The sequence below is a fragment of the Elgaria multicarinata genome, chromosome 3, assembly GCF_023053635.1.
Source record: "Elgaria multicarinata webbii isolate HBS135686 ecotype San Diego chromosome 3, rElgMul1.1.pri, whole genome shotgun sequence".
Taxonomy (NCBI): Eukaryota; Metazoa; Chordata; class Lepidosauria; order Squamata; family Anguidae; genus Elgaria; species Elgaria multicarinata.
This window is the reverse complement of record NC_086173.1, coordinates 116660877-116679277: the sequence shown is the minus strand read 5'-3', so window position 1 is coordinate 116679277 and position 18401 is coordinate 116660877. Positions and strand designations below refer to the sequence as shown.

The window sequence follows — 18401 nt, the reverse complement described above, 5'->3', positions numbered from 1 at the left end:
ATCAGATGATGATGATTTATTACATTTATATACCGCCTCCATAGCCAAAGCTTTCTGAGTGGTTTACAAAGATTAATCAAAAGATTTGCTGCACTTATCATCAAAACTCAAACACTTGCTACATCAGATATGTCTGAAGTGCCCACCTATTTATTTATTTCATTTCTATACTGCCGAAGCTCTCTGGGCGGTTCACAAAAATCCCAGAAGAACAGGAATTTGGCCCATCTCCCCAAGAGGGCATTCCACATTTTACAGCTGCCTTCCCCCAACCTGATGACTACCAGATGTTGAAACTCGAGGTTTTACACAACAGCCAGCATTCCTGGTCATGCTGGCTGGGTTGATGGGGCATTGAAGCCATAAACATCTGGATATGAAGTTGGGGGAAGCTGCACTTTTAAAAAGGCCCACTCTCTTGTGTCCACCTGCCATACCGCAGGACCTCCGAAGCCAATCTTAAGGCTCTGGCAGGTTCCATGGGGAAAGATGGTCCCTACAGAATCCTGTTGTGAGTTTGTCGAGTGTTTTGAAGCTTGATACCATCTCTTGGAATTGAACCTGGAAACATTTCCCTCCATCTGCTTGGTTATTCACTCATCAGAGCCAAGAGCCAGGAGCCAGGACAGGCGTACACTGGGAAATGTAAAATGGAGGTAAGGCAGCAGAAGTAGCTACTAAGTCATACCTTAATACCATAGGATTCTAGGGCACGCTCAACATTCTAGACAAAAAGAGGAGGAAAACCATCAGTAAAAAGTAAAGAAAGAAAGAACCATTAGAAATAAATATCAAACATAAAAATGTCTACTCTCTGCCTTACAGGAGGACTTCTATCTACCTTCCTTGTCTGTTGCTTCCCATGGTTGCCAATCAGCCTCATTGTGACATCCCAATGGAGCAAAACCAGGCCATCAAGTAGTCATAGCAACACCATCCCTTGAAGGATGAGTGGAGTGATGCAGAGCATACCGGAAGAGACTAAACATCAACACACACACACAACCCCATCTCTGTTGGAGCCTATAAGAACTGCACCAGAATGAGAGGAGGGCATGTGTGAGAACGCCAGTTATTTCCTGCTCTTGCCACTTTTGGGGGAAGTGGTTGCTGGGCCATGTTATTTCTGAAATACTTTACTGCATTTATACTTTGTCGCGTATTTGGGTCTGGCTTTCTGCGTTATCGAGAAATAATATCCATTGACATTATGTTATAGGTAATATTGCTTATTTTGTAATATATTTAAAATTTTATAACAGTATTATTGAAATTAATTTTGGGGATATTATTCTCTTTGGAAATGAACTGGTACTAAATAGTTTTTTGTACTGATGCATCGGTAAGTATTATTGGGTGTTATGTTGCTATACTTGTGTCGCATTCTTTCAGCATACAAATTAAAGTGATGATGATCATTATCCTTGTGTAGGATTAGATCCTTCTTTGTGCTTGATGCTACACCTGATAGATCCCTCAGATGTCATGCCTACATATACTGTACAAGATGCCATCCGAGGAAGGAAACTCCCAACTAAAGTCACCTATGGGAATCCGCAAAGACAGGTGGTTGTGTGGTGGCACAATTCAAGCTGAGGTAGTTCTATCTCTCCACCAACTTGTTGCTGTGTAACTTTCCTAGCTTGCATTTCAGATTACTATTTTTTTATACACGTGGGTTTGTTCTCCCAAGGTGTACAATGGAAACACACACCAATGCACCCTGGTTATGGCAATGGAGAGGCACAGCAATGTCACAGAACTGGGAAACCAGAAACCGACCTGGTCCAGCCTCCTGTGCAAAGGCAGAAACATGCGTCTATCAGTCCTCCTCAGATCAACTAAAGCAACCCTGACCACAGTGTGTCACATGCAAAGAACAGGAATAGTGCAGTAGAGTGCCTGCAGAGCAAATGCCTCCCCCAAGACTCAAGTCATGCTGCATACTCTGGAGAAGACAATCCCTGCCAACAGGTCCCCCGAACCCACGCCTCAACTACAAGGTCCCGATTTGACCTGGGAGCAAAACCTTGCCTATGTTACATTCCCCTACCAAGCCTTCAGGATGGAAGTGTGTGCCTGGTAACTCACCGGTGCCGTCCCAGGCTCACCTCGCAGCCCAGGATCTCCAGTTCTTCCCTAGGGGGAAAAGAAAAAAGAAAAAGGGTAACTGTGGGTAGGTATGGTACTCCAAATGGCACAGGGAGTAGACCTTGGTTGTGTCACACATAATACTATACACCTCAAGAGGAGATCACTGGCAAACAGGTGAAAACAGGTGGGATGGCAGGTGTTTTCTGGTTTATAGGTTGATACTGGGTTCCAATTCATAATTGGGGTGGGTGCACCCCCTGCATGGTTAGGAAATCAGATACAGGACCAAGTCAACCATCTTTCTTGGTGGCAAAGGTGGAAGGAATAAGTCAGCACCGCTCTCCTGAAAAGCGTCAGCGTACCAGGATTTCTGCACCCATTCATCCAATGAATCTCTAGATTAGATCCCAGAATACCTTTCATCAACGTGAGACACTAGGCCACACTGCACATGTGCAGAGGCCTCAGCTGTGTTGCCCCTGCCAATAACCTTGTTGATCTGATTTACCGTATGCTATGCCAAAGGCCTTTGTGCATGCATTATGTAGCCTAGCACAGATTGGGGATGGTGTAGAACTCACTTGATCTGTCAGCAGATTCCAATAAGCCCTGGTTCCAATGTGCCTTGGGTTCTACCAAAGCCTACTTAACCAAGCTGAGCTACACACATTATCAAAGTTTTACATGACAAAAGGAAAGGAGAGGTGAAACAGATAACTGTGAGCCAATTACAAATTGCACCCAGCCACAGTATAAGGCTCCCACAAGAATGAGTTTCGTCTAATGAATGATCCCTTCATAAAGGGATTCAAAGCTCTGGGAAGGGTTGGATTCTGCACTGTCAGATACTTTGTGGAACAGAGAGATACCCACCTGTTCTCCTTTGGATCCAGGCTCCCCTCTGTCTCCCTAGAACAGAATAAGCATGGGAAATCAGTGTGTAGCACTGGAAAAGAGAAATTAAGCTCTGACTCTAGATGAAGGATTCTTTGGATCTCTTGACTCAAGATGAAGGGTGCGCTTTGGGTTCCAAGCATCAACTTTGACACGTACAACAACGTATCCTATTACCATGGAGGTAGGTTTGTGGGATGCCAAAGGTATGCAGGCCTCTTCCACAGGCACTTCGTCTATTTCTGCTCATCAGCCCCTCTGTCCCTCTGGTCCTAGGAGGAAGACACTCTCCAATTCTATTCCCAAAACACCCCCCCCCCATCCCACCCACTTTCAGGTCTGGGAATTTTCAGGTCCCAGGGATCTGGCAAACACATAACGAGATCCCAGCTGCTATGGAGACAGAGGTGAGAACAGCATTGCACAAGTGACTTTCTTACAGCAACAGATCTGATGCAAAGCTGCAGCAGAAGGCTTTGCTCTTACCTTTTGTCCAGAAATCCCAGGGAGGCCCGGCATACTCTGAAAACAACAAGACAGATGTGACCAAAACAGAGCCGCTAAACACAGACAGAAAATCTAAATTAATTCCTAGCAATGTAGGCCTTGCTAGGGCTCCCAAAATAAGAGTTCACTCTCAAAACCCAGAGATTTCAAGAACTTTGGACTCCTTAAATGGTCAATGCAACCCTCACCAAGATCTGTTCCCAGCTCTAATTTCAGCTTTTTACACTGCAATCCCATGCATGCCTACTCAGAATCAAGTCCCACTGAATTCAACAGAGGTTACTCCCAGGCAAGAGTGTACAGCAGCCTTTCCTAACCCAATGCCCTCCAGATGTTTTAGACTTCAGTTCTCACCAGCCCTAGCAGGCATGGCTAATGGTGAAGAATTCTTGGAGTTGTAGTCCAAAATGTCTGGAAGGGCTCAGGTTGGGGAAAGTAGGTTGATAGGATTGCAGCCTTAATCCATCTTTGTGCCAGTCTCTTGCCTTTGCTGAGACTTGGGATGAAATCCGTAGTCAAACTTCCTCATAGGGTCGCCTTCCCCAACCCGGTGCCCTCTAGATGTTTTGGATTTCCACTTCCATCAGCCCCAACCAGCATGGCTATGTATGCTGGGAGATGTAGGCCAAAACATCTAGAAGGCACCAGGTTGGGAAGGCTGCCCTAGAACAATAACTCTGCTATCAGTTTAACTTCCTGGGAGATTCTCTGTTTCTGCCGATGACGCAAGCAAAAGTAACATCACATATGTTATGAGGGAAGAGGCTACGCACCTGGCCTGGTGGACCAACTTGCCCAGGCATGCCAGGGACTCCTGGTGGCCCTGGAGGTCCTAGAGGCCCGCTGGTTCCTCGCTCTCCTTTAACACCTTCCGGACCCTGCCAACAAAGAACAAACAGATAGAATATTTAAGGGCCTGTTCCATATGGAGTTCATCTAGCCTACAATAGTCTTTTTTCTGATTGGCAGGGCTTCGCAGGGTTTGAGGCAGAGGTGTTTCTGCCATACCACAGCATCTAGGAGAAACACATGTGCAACTTTTGCTTTATTCTTGCCTGGGATTCAGACATCTCCCCACAAGGAAGGGCTTGTGTTTTGTGGATACACGCATTTACCTAGCACCCAAGCCACAATATGTTAATTTGTTGCTGTGAAAATGGCATTATTTTTCCTAGCTGGCAGGGCACTTTGAAGTGCCACTTTGAAGTGCAGTCTACAGTGCCACAGGCACCTCTTGGCTAGTGCTAGTGACTTGGGATGAGGGAAAGCCTGCAAGCGAGGTAAACCTAGACATTATAGGGCAGGGGTGCATAACTGTTTGGGCCTCAAGGGCTGCTTCAGGTGTCCACTGAAGTGGCAGAGGCTGCACATATGCGCACACATGCACACCCCACTCTCACACATTGACATGTACACACACACACACACACACACACACACGGAGCAGATGTTGGTCTTGCAACAACAGCATCTGTTCCTTGTCACAGCATCAAGTGTAAAAATGCCCTCCCCTCCCCAGCCACCCCAACCAGACTGCAAAAAGAAACAGAGGAAAAAATGCTCTAGAACAGGCTCTATGGTTCCTGCCATAGAATCCTCATTCCTAGAACATCCAAGGAAGCTGGTGGGAACCTAGAGGAATGAGGTGTAAAGGAACCATAAAACCTGTTCCTAGAGCATTTCCCCCCTCTTCCACTCCCTTTTTTCAGGAGTGGCAGAAGCTAAAGGTGTGGGGGCCTCTAGGCAAGGCTTCATGTTTGCATCCCTGTTTGCATCCCTTGTCATGGATCTGCCACAAAAGGCTGGTGGCACAGTTCTCAGTGTGTTCAAAATGATTACTGAAGAAAGTGACTTTTTCGCCTCAACAAAAAAGCAAAAGCTGTCTTGTCTTGGAGCTGCAAGCCTCAGGCAATTATGCATGTTGCACAGTAGGTAATTAGGAATCTACAGAATAAATAAACAATAAGGTAACTGGTACCAACAAGGAGGATACAAAGCGAGTTCACAATGAACTTTAGGCAGTTATCAAAATGTCACTAGCAAAGCAGTTTGGATAATATCCAAAGAGAGAATGCTGGATTATGACTCATCGCCAGAGATGAAAAGGATTGTATGAAAAATGGAGAGACATCAAAGTGCATTATTAAGGGTCAGAATGAACTTAAAGATTTCACTTATCAATGAATAAGCAAAAACATTTTTTTGATAAGGTATAAACATTAAATCACATACATAGATGTCTAGAAAAAAAACTGTGTACTTAGGTTTAATTAGTAAACTTTGAGTGAGAATTTGCTTTGCTAAAGACATATATCAAAGTTAATTGTATCTAACTTGAAAAGTATTTATTTCAGGTTTTGTATGTGTTTTGATCATCAAAGATTCTTTTAGAAGTTAAGACTGTGAACTTAGATTTATGAAACAGCAATTAGTATTGACATATTGGCAGTGAATTACTATTGTAGAAAGTGTACAAATGTGGCCTGATTTGGGGGGTCAAATAGCTTCTTTGATAGTGAAGCTCCTTGCCTGTGATACTGCCAGACAACTCTATGGAGAAGCCCTTGCTAAGCAAAATAGACCCAACAACGCTCTCTTTTGTTACAGGAAAAAAATGCTTAAGAAATATAGCTTTAATTGGTTTTAAATACTGCACTACCTGTGTTTTAACTGGAAACTTATATTCGTATCAATAAAATAAAGAAATGGATTCAAAGATTCCTGTGCTATCATTATTGTTAGTACAATACCTGGATCGCAACCCATGAAAAACAGCCCTAGAAACAACCCATGAAAAACGTTGTTTAGAAGTAGCTAAATGCTCCCAAAGTGCTTCCAAAGACAGAGAGCGCATACAAAGTCCCTATCTGTAACGCCCTCTTCTAGGGCAATAGTACTTACATCTCTGCCGGGTGCTCCAGCTTCACCTTTGTCTCCCTGGAAGTGGGAGTAAGAGGAAGTGAAAAAAGATGTATCATTGACATTATAGCTGTGTAGTACACAGGGGACTGAACCCTTTATCCTCTCCTTTTCTCCTCCTTACACAGAGACCCCGACACCCATAATTTCTACAGACTGAGGCATTTTTGCTCTAGAACTAAAACAAACAAATAAATAAATAAATTTAAATTACATTTCTATTGTGCTTCTGCTCACTGGCCATGGCATGCTCAATGACCATTGAGAAGATGAAAAATGGGGGGCGGGGGACAGGCAGAGGACGGAATGGAGTATTCTGGAATTTGCTGGCAGGTGGGGCGGGGGTCTGATTTGGATCAGCACTGTGGTGCAGAGGGAAGGAGGAAGTCAACCCTTTACGCCCATGCCATCTCTCCAATTTAAATATCCCCTAGAAGTGCTGTGACTAGCTGCAGAGGAGAAGACAGGTGCCCATATTGAGGGCTTTGCTTCACAATACAGCTGTCCCTATCATCTGCTAGGCCACAAGAAAGCTGGTTAATACAAGCAGGCCAGAGCAACATGCTTGAAGAAAATACAAGGCACTCACCTTCCTCCCATCTTCTCCTGGTGTCCCATCTTCACCCTGGAAAATAAAATGGCTTGTTTACACGTGTATTCCAGAGTCTGCTTAGAATAGCCCTCCCACAACCTGGCACTCTCCAGATGTGTTAAGACTACACCTCCCATCATCCCCAGCCAACATGGTCAGATGCCATGATGGATGTGGATTATGGGAGTTGTAGTCCAACTCATCTGGAGGGTTTGGGGAAGGCTGGTTTAGAAGCAGACACTCTAATCCTCTCCATTGCTCTGACATCTCATAAAAACTTGGCACCTCTTTAGCTGCCCTACTTCCCTCCCCAACACAGTCCCCCCTTGCCTGTCAGGCCTAAAGCCCCACTTCTCCAGCAGGGGACAGGGGAACAGGCCCATCACTCACATTCTTCCCATTCAGCCCAGGTTTGCCGTCATCACCAGGCTTGCCCTGGAAAAGAAAGGCAGGCTGTTAGCTGAAGAGGAGGAGGACAGAACAACCAGCCCCACGGAGGACCCACCAGCACAGGACGCAAGGCACGAGACCCACAGTCCCCACGGAGTATCTGACACCGGCCGATAGCTACTAGTAAAGGAAGCTCCGGTTCTCACAAAAGCAAATGAGCTCGGAGCCCTGCTGAGAGGCCAGCTGCATGGGGCTTTGCCTTTCTCCCACCTGCCACCCAGCAGCCGTACTGCCAGGCTGGAGCAGAAGGTCAATGAAGAAGCAGGGACTCTCCATGGACTCCACCGAAAGTCCAGCCATTTTTGCTGCTTCCTCTCTTTGAACTGCTTCCATTCCAGCTGGTCATGATAAGACCAACAACCCACAGCTGCATTCCATTTGTTCGTTATATGAACAATAGAACATTAAAAATGAGTGTTTGGGTTTTCTTGTTTTCCTTTTCCGTCCCCATCCCTTTTTTCCACTTTTGTGGCACGTTTTGTGAGATGGCGAGCCTTGTTTTTATTGATTGGCAAGCCACTCTGGGAGTTCAAAACTTCCGGAGGGCACCAGGCTGGAGAACGTGGCCCTATGGGGAAATATGGCCATTGGTGTCATCCCACACGGTGTGGGATTTGGCAACAGATGCAGGTCAGCCGTCCTGCATCTTTAACCGCTTTACTCACAGCCGGCCCGGGAGGCCCTGGGGGGCCAGTTGCTCCAGGAGGGCCCTGCTCGCCACGCAGACCAGGCAAACCCTGCCAAACAACAAACAAAAAGGGTGATGAGAAGCAGACGCCTGTTGGTGTGTATAGAATCACAGAATCATAGAATCGCAGAGTTGGAAGGGGCCTACAAGGCCATCGAATCCAACCCCCTGCTCAATGCAGGAATCCACCCTAGAGCATCCCTGACAGATGCTTGTCCAGCTGCCTCTTGAATGCCTCTAGTGTGGGAGAGCCCACAACCTCCCTAGGTAACTGATTCCATTATCGTACTGCTCTAACTGTCAGGAAGATTTTCCTGATGTCCAGCTGGAATCTGGCTTCCTTTAACTTGAGCCCGTTATTCCGTGTCCTGCACTCTGGGAGGATCGAGAAGAGATCCTGGCCCTCCTCTGTGTGACAACCTTTTAAGTATTTGAAGAGTGCTATCATGTCTCCCCTCAATCTTCTCTTCTCCAGGCTAAACATGCCCAGTTCTTTCAGTCTCTTCATAGGGCTTTGTTTCCAGACCCCTGATCATCCTGGTTGCCCTCCTCTGAACACGCTCCAGCTTGTCTGCGTCCTTCTTGAATTGTGGAGCATGGATGAGAAAACTACCTGGGCCCCAAAGTTCTTCAGTTTCCTTCCCAGAGCTTCAAAGTCTGAAATGATTTCTTTATAGCTCTGCTTGGCGACATCATTTGTTCCCACATGGATGAAAAGAAAGGGGTATGTGTCCGTGGGCTTTATGAGCTTTGGTAACCCTTCAGAGCAGGAGGCAGACCCATCTCTTCTAAAATATACTTAACAGCTGAGATTTAGCAGTATCTCACATGCTGTTAGCCTGGAAAGAGAGTGCCAGGGGCTGGGGAACATGGGTGGCAGGGTGTTGTTGCACTTGGGAGTTCCTGGTTGACATCTGGTTGGTCACTGTGTGAACAGAATGCTGAACTGGATTGTACCCTTGGGCTGATCCAGCCTGGCTCCTCTTATGTCCTTAGGGACAAGCACTCTTCAGCCCAGGCAAGAGCGGTGGACAACATGACTCTATACTGACTGCCCAGGAACCAGTTAAAGCAGCTTTCCTGAACCTGATTGATGGGAGTTGCAGTCCAACACATCTAACAGCTGCCAGGTTTGGAAAGGCTGAGTTAAAGAAAGAAGGAAAGAGACCGTCACATTTGGGATTTCCAGCCGTCAGTGGAAGGCCTTAGAGCCTAAGAAGTTTAACCTTTTGTCCAGAGGAAAGTGCAGGAATGGTGTTCGAGCAGGCCAAGGAGAAGGGGAAACAATGAAAGATGGCCCAATACTCTGCTGTGAGATGTCGGCTCCTAAGTAGCTCCCCACGTTTGAAACAGGTTTGCAGGAAAAAGTATCAGTATTTAAACTCATGGGCCCTGATGTGGGGCTCCCCTACTTACATCTCGGCCAGGATCGCCCTGCTTCCCTGGGTCACCCTAGGAAAAAGAAAAGAAAATGAGCATGGGATCAGGAGCCAGGCCTTGTCCCGACCCGTGCCTCCTGCCTGCCTCATGACACCTGCAGTTTCTCAATAAGGTTTCTACAAAGTTCGTATCTCTCAAGGTCATGGGAGCACAACCGCAAGTGTTATTTCCAGAGGCACTGCATATTACACAACAGAATATTTGGCAGGGGAATACGGCAGGGAATTTCGGACAAAGACCATCTTAAGTGCTCAAAGCTGGTTACTGCGAGACTTGGGAATATAGAACCAGTGTCTCTCATGCCTGTAAAACCAGCACAGGCATTATCCAGCCACATCTTTGAGAGGCAAAATTATAGGAGACATAGATGTTCAGCGATTGCAGGCAGAGCTTTTCAAAGAGCTGCAACAAGTGAAAGAAACTCTGTGGCACGTTTGTGCATTTGCTCTGAATGCTAGTGAACGTCGGGGGACGAGGAAGGTTGGATCCCAATGGCAACGTCAGCGGCAGTTGTGGGCTCAGAATCGAGTGTAAAATGCTACACTGTTCAATACACTTTGTCTAAGATGCTAAGATACCTTTTAGACCAGCCTTGAGGCAAGGATCCTCATTGCTATATATCAGCTAATACTTTTTGGTTCCCTCCCCTCCAACTTTCTCCATGGAGATTGTCAGACAATCACCAAAGGCCGTGGATTTGTCACAGAACCAAATCTCTCTTCTTCCCATTAAAGTCAAGTCAGTTCTAGTAAAGACATGTCTAGCCAAAACACGACTTTAACCATAGTGAATAAAGCAAAAAGCCTTATTCACCATGGTTAAAACTATGGTTTAAGGTGTCTTCTGAACATGGCCTGGCTTTCTGGCTTAACCAGCGTGGTTAAAGCCATGGTTTAAGGTGTCTTCTGAACGCACCCAATGCGGTGAATGATTTTCTTAAGAGGGGCCACAGTTAGAATTCTAAAGTAACTCTCCAGACCAAACGACATTTTATATAATTGGTACCAACAGGAATAAGACACCTGTGAGCTTGTAACCAAGTCCAACCACTTAGAGATTTCCCCCCCTTTAAGCATCTGCTTGACTCTATCAGCATCTTTTCTGCAAAATTCAGTTTGGACTTTGGGCTGAAAGAGGTCCCTCGCCCCTGCTGTAGCCCATCTCTCTTTAATCAAGCATCACACTTACCCTTTGGCCTGTAGGCCCTGTTTGCCCAGCCTTTCCATCTTGCCCGTTCCGACCGTCCAGTCCCGGCAGGCCTCGGTCGCCCTGAAGGAGAATTAGGGCATAGGAAGAATGAGGGTTATGGGCAAGGTTTGTAGATGTGGGGCTGAAAACCAAAACAATCTAATGTTCTGCACCAAAGTGCAGAACTTGGCACCACTGAAATGACATTTTGGTAAACTGACAAGAATCCAACAGGACCCCACACAACCCATTTCAGTGCTGCTGTACATGGAAGGCCAAATACCGATGCGAAGTTCCCAGCACCATTTATAAGTAGTCCAGCAGTGATGGATACATCATTATATCCGAATTGATTGACCACCATTTCTACTACATATGCACCTCCATGTGATTCCAAACAAAAAGACAGCAACATAGCTCTCTTCTGTTTCTTAATATTAACTAAATCTGTGAATGCAGATGGTCTTTCCTTATGCACAATAATGGTGGGTAATTTTCTCTTCTTTTTAAAAATTAGATGCCAAATTCTGCATCAGATAATACTGCTATTGCTTGGCAACATCATAAAATAAAGCCAGCTTTCTATATGCATTCAGTGGGTTCCCATGAATCCTGCTTCAACATTGCCGTTTCTTCCCTCACTTCCTCTTACCTTCTCCCCCACAGGGCCTCGGTCTCCAGGGTCACCCTGTAAAACAAAAGAGGTGGTGCACAAATGACTACACAGAGCCGGCAGTAAGTCCTCCAAGAACCGCAGAGGAAGAAGGGCACTTTTTCCCTTCCAAGGTGCAATGGGGGGAAGACTTACACGAACTCCAGGGAGACCTCTTGAACCTTCAATTCCCTGAAAGAGGGGGGAAAAGACGTCTCTGTAATAGGGGTGTGCAAAGGGAGCAGCTAATCCCTGCTTCCGTTCAGAATTCATATCTCATATTCAGGCCAGCTGAATCGTCTTGCTGTCTTGTTATGCTTTGGGCACAGAAGAGCAGGCTTGCTCTCGTGAAGCCTCTTTTCATCTTTCTTTGCCAGAGTTCACACTTCCGAGGGCATCCCCAAAGGCACCCCTCTTCTCCCAGCCCCATCTAACACCATGATAAAACTCCATCCTGCACACCCACGCCACCATTCACTAGTAAAGCACCTTTGCTTAAAAGCATCCACTATGACCAAGCATTACCCATTCCGAGGCTCCACCATCAGCACGATGGCGGCGGTGATTCGTTGTTTTTATTGACGGCCATTTTTGTTCATAGGTTAACAAAAACTCAAACACCTGCCTTCCATTCCATACACCCAAAACGTGTTCTTCCCCAATGTCTACTTGTGCCCAGCTGTACATTGCTTTCAGACGTCACTTGATGAGGTCCCGAGTCCCTTCTTGAGCCTTCTAAGATATACTCCAATGAACTCGTACCTACCCGTTCTCCTGGCAGGCCAGGTAAACCGGACTCTCCTTTCACACCTTTCATTCCATCCTCTCCTGGGTCCCCTGGGTCCCCCTGAAAGGGAAACAGCCATGCAGGACGTCAGAAATGACACGAGGGCCTCATACCATAGTTAACCTACGTACCGTGTGGAGAATTACTTCATGTTGTCTGCCCTGAATCTCCCACCATTCAGCTTTATTGGAGGACCTTGCATTTTAACATTGTGAGAGGTCCACTTTCACCACACCATTCATAAATTTATACATCTCTCTCGGGTCCCCACTTGCTCATCCTCCCCCCTAAGCTAAATAACCCCAAACATTAGGTGTGTGTGTAAAAGTTTTGAATTTGCTCTCGGATGTTGCCAAGATCAAAATATTTATCCTTCCTTCCTCCCCAGCTGATGCAGTTTTAAAAACCTGCAAAGGCACTTAGATTCTCAAGGCTGGTCCTCAAGAGAAATCATTCATTTGTTTCCACAAGATGTGGTAAAGGCCACCAGCTTAGATGGTTTTAAAAGGGGATTAGATAAAAATCTGGAGGATAAAGGCTAGTGTTCATAATAACTAAATCCTGCCTCTGATCCTAGAGGGAAGTATGCCCCCGAATACCAGTTAATGGGGAACAACTGGAGAGGTCTGTTGCCCTTATGTCCTGCTTGTGAGCTTCCCAGAGGCAGTTGGTTGGCTACTGTGAAAAACAGGATGCTGGACTAGGTAGGCCTTTGGCCTGATCCAGCAGGGCTCTTCTTATGTTCTAATGCTTTCCTCCCTTTCTACAGCCTTAAAGATAATCCCTCCTCTGAAGCCGCTGTTTGCATTGGGAGGAAATCCTCCACTGCTCCCAATAGAGGTTTTCTCCCAATGTAAATAGCAGAGGAAGAGCCTTCCTTAGGATGGCAGCAGGGAAGGAAAGGGTTAAATCACACATGCTGCAGTCCTGATAATTACACACACAGAGAGAGAGAGAGAGAGAGAGAGAGAGAGAGAAGATGCTATTTGTATAAAAATACACTATACATAAAAAGCAAAGACACATTGGAAGTCACATCCAGTTTAGCCCTCAAGCACCATATCTTTGCAGGGAGCACTGTTGTGCCTCCCCCACACCCTTCCGCAAGAGACTGCAGTCTTCCCACAGCTCTCGCCAATCCAATCCTGGGATTTCATAGCACGGTTACCTTCTCGCCTTTTTGCTCTCCTCCTCCGGCTCCCACACCGACCTGCAAAGCAGAAAAGGGGAGGGAGCACATCAGACACTTGAAGATTCAAAACAAAATACTAGAGCTGGGGGAGGGGGGGAACATGGAACTTACTGCCTGGCCTGGGGGTCCTGGCAGCCCCTACAGGGAGGGAGGAAAATAGAAGAACAAAGATTAAAACACTAAGTGGTGATTTCTCAAACAAGAGCAAAGAGGAACAGTGCACATTTGTTAGTAGGGGGAGAGGAAGACCTCCTTTCATTCAGACATCTCCACCAGGCTTTGAGAAGGCCCTGGGTTTCTTTCAGAACTTAGTGATAGAGGTCAGGACTTCAGAAATGACCAGCTTGATCAGCCTTCCCTGTTTTATTGATTGACTTATGACACTTACTGTATATCCTACCTTTCTTTCACGATAGAACTTAAGGTAGGGCTCCCAGATGGCCTTTCATTTATGCTGTGGGGGATGGCACCTGTTGCTGTCTAGACCTTATTGGACTCCAACTCCCATCAGCTCCAGCCAGCATAGCCAATGGTGAAGGATGATGGAAGCTGTAGTCCAACATCTAGAGGGCCACAGGTTCCCCAACCCTGATCTAAACTCTGATGAAGCCTGGACCTGTTTAACTTCAGCAAGATTGCTGCATCATGGGCCTTCAGGCTATTGTCTTTTCCTAGAGCAGGGGTCTCCACCCGAGGGGACCTCCAATGGCACTCACTAAGCTCTGCACACTTAAAAAAGTATTTTTTAGTTAAAAAACCCCCTCAAAAACTGTTAAGGTGCCAGATTCTCTTTCCTGTTCCTGAACCTTCCTCTGATCAGCTGTTCAGCAAGCAGGAAGAGAAGGGAAGGGTTCCTTCCTGGCCCCGACCAATCTTCTATCCACAGCAAGATCTTCTTCTTTCCCCTTTGCTGTCGCTACCTCTCCACTCCCAGCCTCTAGCCTTGCTATTTCTCTCCACCCAACCTCTTCCTTCACTGTTTCTCTCCCTTCCATGTCCCTAGCCTTCTTCTTTCTCTCCCACTCACCCCTTTATCTTCCTGTTTTGCTCCACTCTCAGCTTTGAGCCTTGCTATTTTCCCCCCTCACTGTTTTACCTCGCTGTTTCTCCCCAATCTTAGCCTCTACCCTCACTCTTTCTTTCCCCTCTGCCTTGCTATTTTCCTCTCTCTCCCAGCCTCTACCCTTACTATTTCTCTCTTCCACACTCTTTGGACAAGCCACTTTCCCTGCATGACCATCATTAGGTGACTAGCCACATCCTCCATGGAGCCATTTTGTGGTGGTGCCCACAGCAGTTTCTCAAAATCCCAAATGTGCCCATGGGTCCAAGAATCAGCACAAAGAATATTAAACCCTTCACTGCCAGATGTGCCCTTATTAGTATAATGTGGAGAATTGGAGCAGTAGCTCCATCCACAGTGCCAAGTGCCTTTGGGATACGCATGCAACAAACAGATGGGAATAGAGAGTGCTACCAGGAACATGTGAAGTAACAGACGGGAGAAAGAACATGTGCAGGCCAAGAACTTGGGGCACAGGAGGCTCTACTTGCCAACATGAAAAAGAGAAGAAGTGGATCTAAATGAGATCTGCAGTGAACAACAGCCAGTCCCTGTATGGCCATTGCCAGGAGGTTTTGAGTATTCCTTCATGTCTAGAGTGTACTAAACTCAGTAACAACGGGACTATCTGTAAGCTCCCGTGGCCGGGTAGGAATATGGAGACCAAATTAAAATAATATGTTTGTTCTACAGTCCCATTCAGTCCCATGCACATGCCCATTCATCTATAGCCTCCAGAGTGGTGTAGGTCTCTGGGCAAGATCCCAAATACAGATTTAGATCGGCTGGAGCATCGCTCAATAAAGATAAGGCTCTTTCCAACAAGCACTCGGGGAAGGGTAGCCCAGCTACTCACAGGAGCCCCTCGGTCGCCCTTTGACCCTGGTGTTCCAGGACTACCCTGTAACGAGAAGAAGCAACATGGTAAAAGCAAAGCTATGTAGCTGGGTGCTGCAACAGAGTTCGAGGGTGGAAATGTGCTCTTACATTTCTCCCATCTTCACCTGGGTCGCCTTGGTCCCCTTTCGCACCAGGGAGCCCTCTGTTTCCTGGCAGCCCCTTTGAAACAAAAACAGGAAAAACACACACATGCTATTAATTCCAGACAGGAAAAAGCCGGGGAGATGGTCTCATGGGACTGGCAAGTTGGGATGGGATTGCATGGAAAAACTAGTCAATGAAAAGGGGCAATATGAGGGCCTTAAAGGCAATAGATCTGGGGAATATAATGTATGTATTATTTAAAATGATTTAAAAGGCTGCCTTTAAGGGTTAAACCCATATAAGTTAAAAACCATGCAAAAATATACAAATAAGTAATAAATACATTATAAAATACTATAAAAACTATATAAAAAAACATGACACCAATAAAAATGCAGCCCACAGATTATGGGAAAGCCAGAGAAAATAGACAAGTCTTCAGAGCTTTACTGAAGGCCTACAAAGAAAAGGACTGACAAACCCATGATAGAAGCTGATTCCAGAGGTGCAATGCCACCACCGGAAAGGCCCTGTTCCCTTGTACTCTCTCCAGCCTCGCCACCCTTGCCTTATTTGCTCAAAAGCCATCAAGACAAAGGGAGGCCGGAATTCTCCACCTTTGCCCAAGAACATTTTTATAAGCTTTCAAGGTGTAGCTCCCACCCGCTTTGAGCAACACCAATGAGCACTTCTGATGCTAATATCTCAATCGTTCAGGATGGGTCCAGACAAGACAAGAAACATTCCACAACAGCCCTTTTGCAGCTCCTAAGTCTTGGCTCAGGCTTCTACACTGGGGCATGGAAATAAGCCAACAAATCATCTTACCAACTCTACCCTACTCCAGTGCTTACAACATCCTGCACCTGAACCCCATGACTGCCTCCAGCCATTCTTAGGCCATGCATCACAACTTGAGTAGTGCGTCTGCCGTGCTTACCCGCAGACCCCTCTCTCCAGTTTTGCCAGGTGGTCCCGGCTCGCCCTTGGAAAAGAAAGAGAGAGAGAGAGAGCGACAAGAGACTGCTAATTAAAAGAAGCAAACAAGAATGTCAGAGCCAGCAGAGGGCAAACTGTGAGACTGTTACTTACCGGGGTCCCTTCGTCTCCTTTGTCACCTCTTTCACCCTAGAGGCAAAGAACCCACAGTAGAGAAATTGTTTCCATCGTCATCACCAAAGACACAATAACACCCTCAACAGACCCTGTGTTTCAAGTCCAAATGAATCTGCTTGCTAAATACCTTAATGTCCTTAAGCTGTGCCATCTAAGGTAACAGCTCGGAATCCCAAAGGGTGCCTACATGGTACAAACCTATCCATGAATCTACATTCTACAGATTCTTACAATGTTAAAGTTGGAAGGGGCTTTGGCGCTCATTTAGCCCAACCCACTGCTGAATGCGGGAACTACAACGCAAGATGCAACTCCAGCATCCCTGGCAGATGACTGTGCAACCGCTGTTTAAATATCTGTATGCCTGTGAAAAAGAACATGACTCCGAAAGAGAAAGACTGGCTCTAGAGAGGATGTGGGTGGTAACCTCTTCCAAACCAAGTCTTTCTTTTAGAAAAAGCCTGCCTCCTAATAGACTGGGAGGAGAGCACCCCAGTGTTTGGGACCACTAGAAGGTGAGAAGCAGAAAGAACCTGACTCTCAAGAATGATGTGGTAATCTTGCCATGGCACTTTCTTGCAAGGTCTCCATGGCAATCGCGTCCATGCAGCACTGCCAGCATTGCTATAAGCGCACCACTTCTGGCTGGAATTGCTGTTACCTCCGTATTTATTTTATTTATTTATTTATTTATTACATTTTTATACCGCCCAATAGCCGAAGCTCTCTGGGCGGTTCACAAAAATCAAAACCACAGTAAAACACCCAACAGGTTAAAACACAATTACGAAATACAGTATAAATGCCTCCCACATTTACTGGTAAACATGCGACTACCAGCAAGATTATACCAATGATGATACCAACTCAGAGGTACCCCATGCTGTCTACAACACGGATCTTCAACTGGTGGGTTGGGACTCTCTGGGTCACAGCCTGACCTAAGATAGGTCATATCAGCAGCACTGCCACCATATAAATATACGGTAAAAAGTTAGGATGTGAAAAGTTTGGATTAAGGTCTGAAAACGTTGAAGAGTTCTGGCCTACAACAAGAGGGGCAGTGCCTTCTCTCTCACTTACCTCTTTCCCTCGCTGGCCTGCCTGTCCGATTGACCCTGGTCTTCCTGGATCTCCTTTCTCACCTGGCTCTCCTGGGTCACCCTAAATAAGAGAATCATAGCCCAAAGGAAAGAACATGATGTCAGTCCAAATAAAGGAGGATCCTGGATCAGGCCCAACGTCTGCCCATCATCCACTAGCATAGATCTCAGAAACCTAGAAGGTACCATTACACACACACACACACCACTACCCAAGCTGTAGAGAACCACTGTCTGAGAGCCAGTGTGGTGTTGTGGGTAACATGTTGATCTTGAGCTGGAAAGACCTGGGTTCAAATCCCTGGTCAGCTAGGAAGCTCATAGGCTGATCTTGGGCTTCCAGTATCTTTCAGCCCAACATACCTCATAGCGTTGTATTGAGATAAAAATGGAGGGCAAAACCCACTTCCCTGGAGGGTATATGTGTAATTATAAGCAAAGCAAAGATTTTTCATGGTATTCCAAATGTCTGAGCCTTTCCAGCTTGAGACAATGCCCTGCCTCACAGGTGAGCTGAACTGGAGTCACGTATTCTAGAGAGCATGAGGAGCACCTTGTACATCTAGAGTTCTGTGCAAACAGGAGCCAGGTGAGCCTCACCTACCCAGCCCAGAACCCCATTCATGCCCTTTTGCTCCCTTCATCCAATGCACAGTAGTTACCTTTGGGCCAGTTTTGCCAGTCAGGCCGACAATCCCCTGGTTGTTAGGAAGGAAAAGACAGATAATTAAA

The 18401-nt window shown here is 46.3% G+C and overlaps 1 protein-coding gene across 1 annotated transcript in view; it reads right to left on the bottom strand.

Moving 5' to 3' along the window:
- The window catches only part of COL7A1 (collagen type VII alpha 1 chain), a 102546-nt gene that overhangs the window by 14856 nt on the left and 69289 nt on the right, over window positions 1–18401 (bottom strand). The window contains exons 52-73 of the mRNA XM_063121345.1: window positions 18332–18367; window positions 17650–17730; window positions 16543–16578; window positions 16391–16435; window positions 15454–15525; window positions 15323–15367; window positions 13515–13541; window positions 13380–13421; window positions 12191–12271; window positions 11581–11616; window positions 11425–11460; window positions 10773–10853; window positions 9561–9596; window positions 8122–8193; window positions 7397–7441; window positions 7004–7039; window positions 6397–6432; window positions 4269–4373; window positions 3475–3510; window positions 2968–3003; window positions 2092–2139; window positions 689–724 (exon numbers count right to left, since the gene is read on the bottom strand). Coding sequence (XP_062977415.1) covers window positions 689–724; window positions 2092–2139; window positions 2968–3003; window positions 3475–3510; window positions 4269–4373; window positions 6397–6432; window positions 7004–7039; window positions 7397–7441; window positions 8122–8193; window positions 9561–9596; window positions 10773–10853; window positions 11425–11460; window positions 11581–11616; window positions 12191–12271; window positions 13380–13421; window positions 13515–13541; window positions 15323–15367; window positions 15454–15525; window positions 16391–16435; window positions 16543–16578; window positions 17650–17730; window positions 18332–18367 — 1104 coding nt within the window. The remainder of the gene's footprint in view (window positions 1–688; window positions 725–2091; window positions 2140–2967; window positions 3004–3474; window positions 3511–4268; window positions 4374–6396; window positions 6433–7003; window positions 7040–7396; window positions 7442–8121; window positions 8194–9560; window positions 9597–10772; window positions 10854–11424; window positions 11461–11580; window positions 11617–12190; window positions 12272–13379; window positions 13422–13514; window positions 13542–15322; window positions 15368–15453; window positions 15526–16390; window positions 16436–16542; window positions 16579–17649; window positions 17731–18331; window positions 18368–18401) is intronic.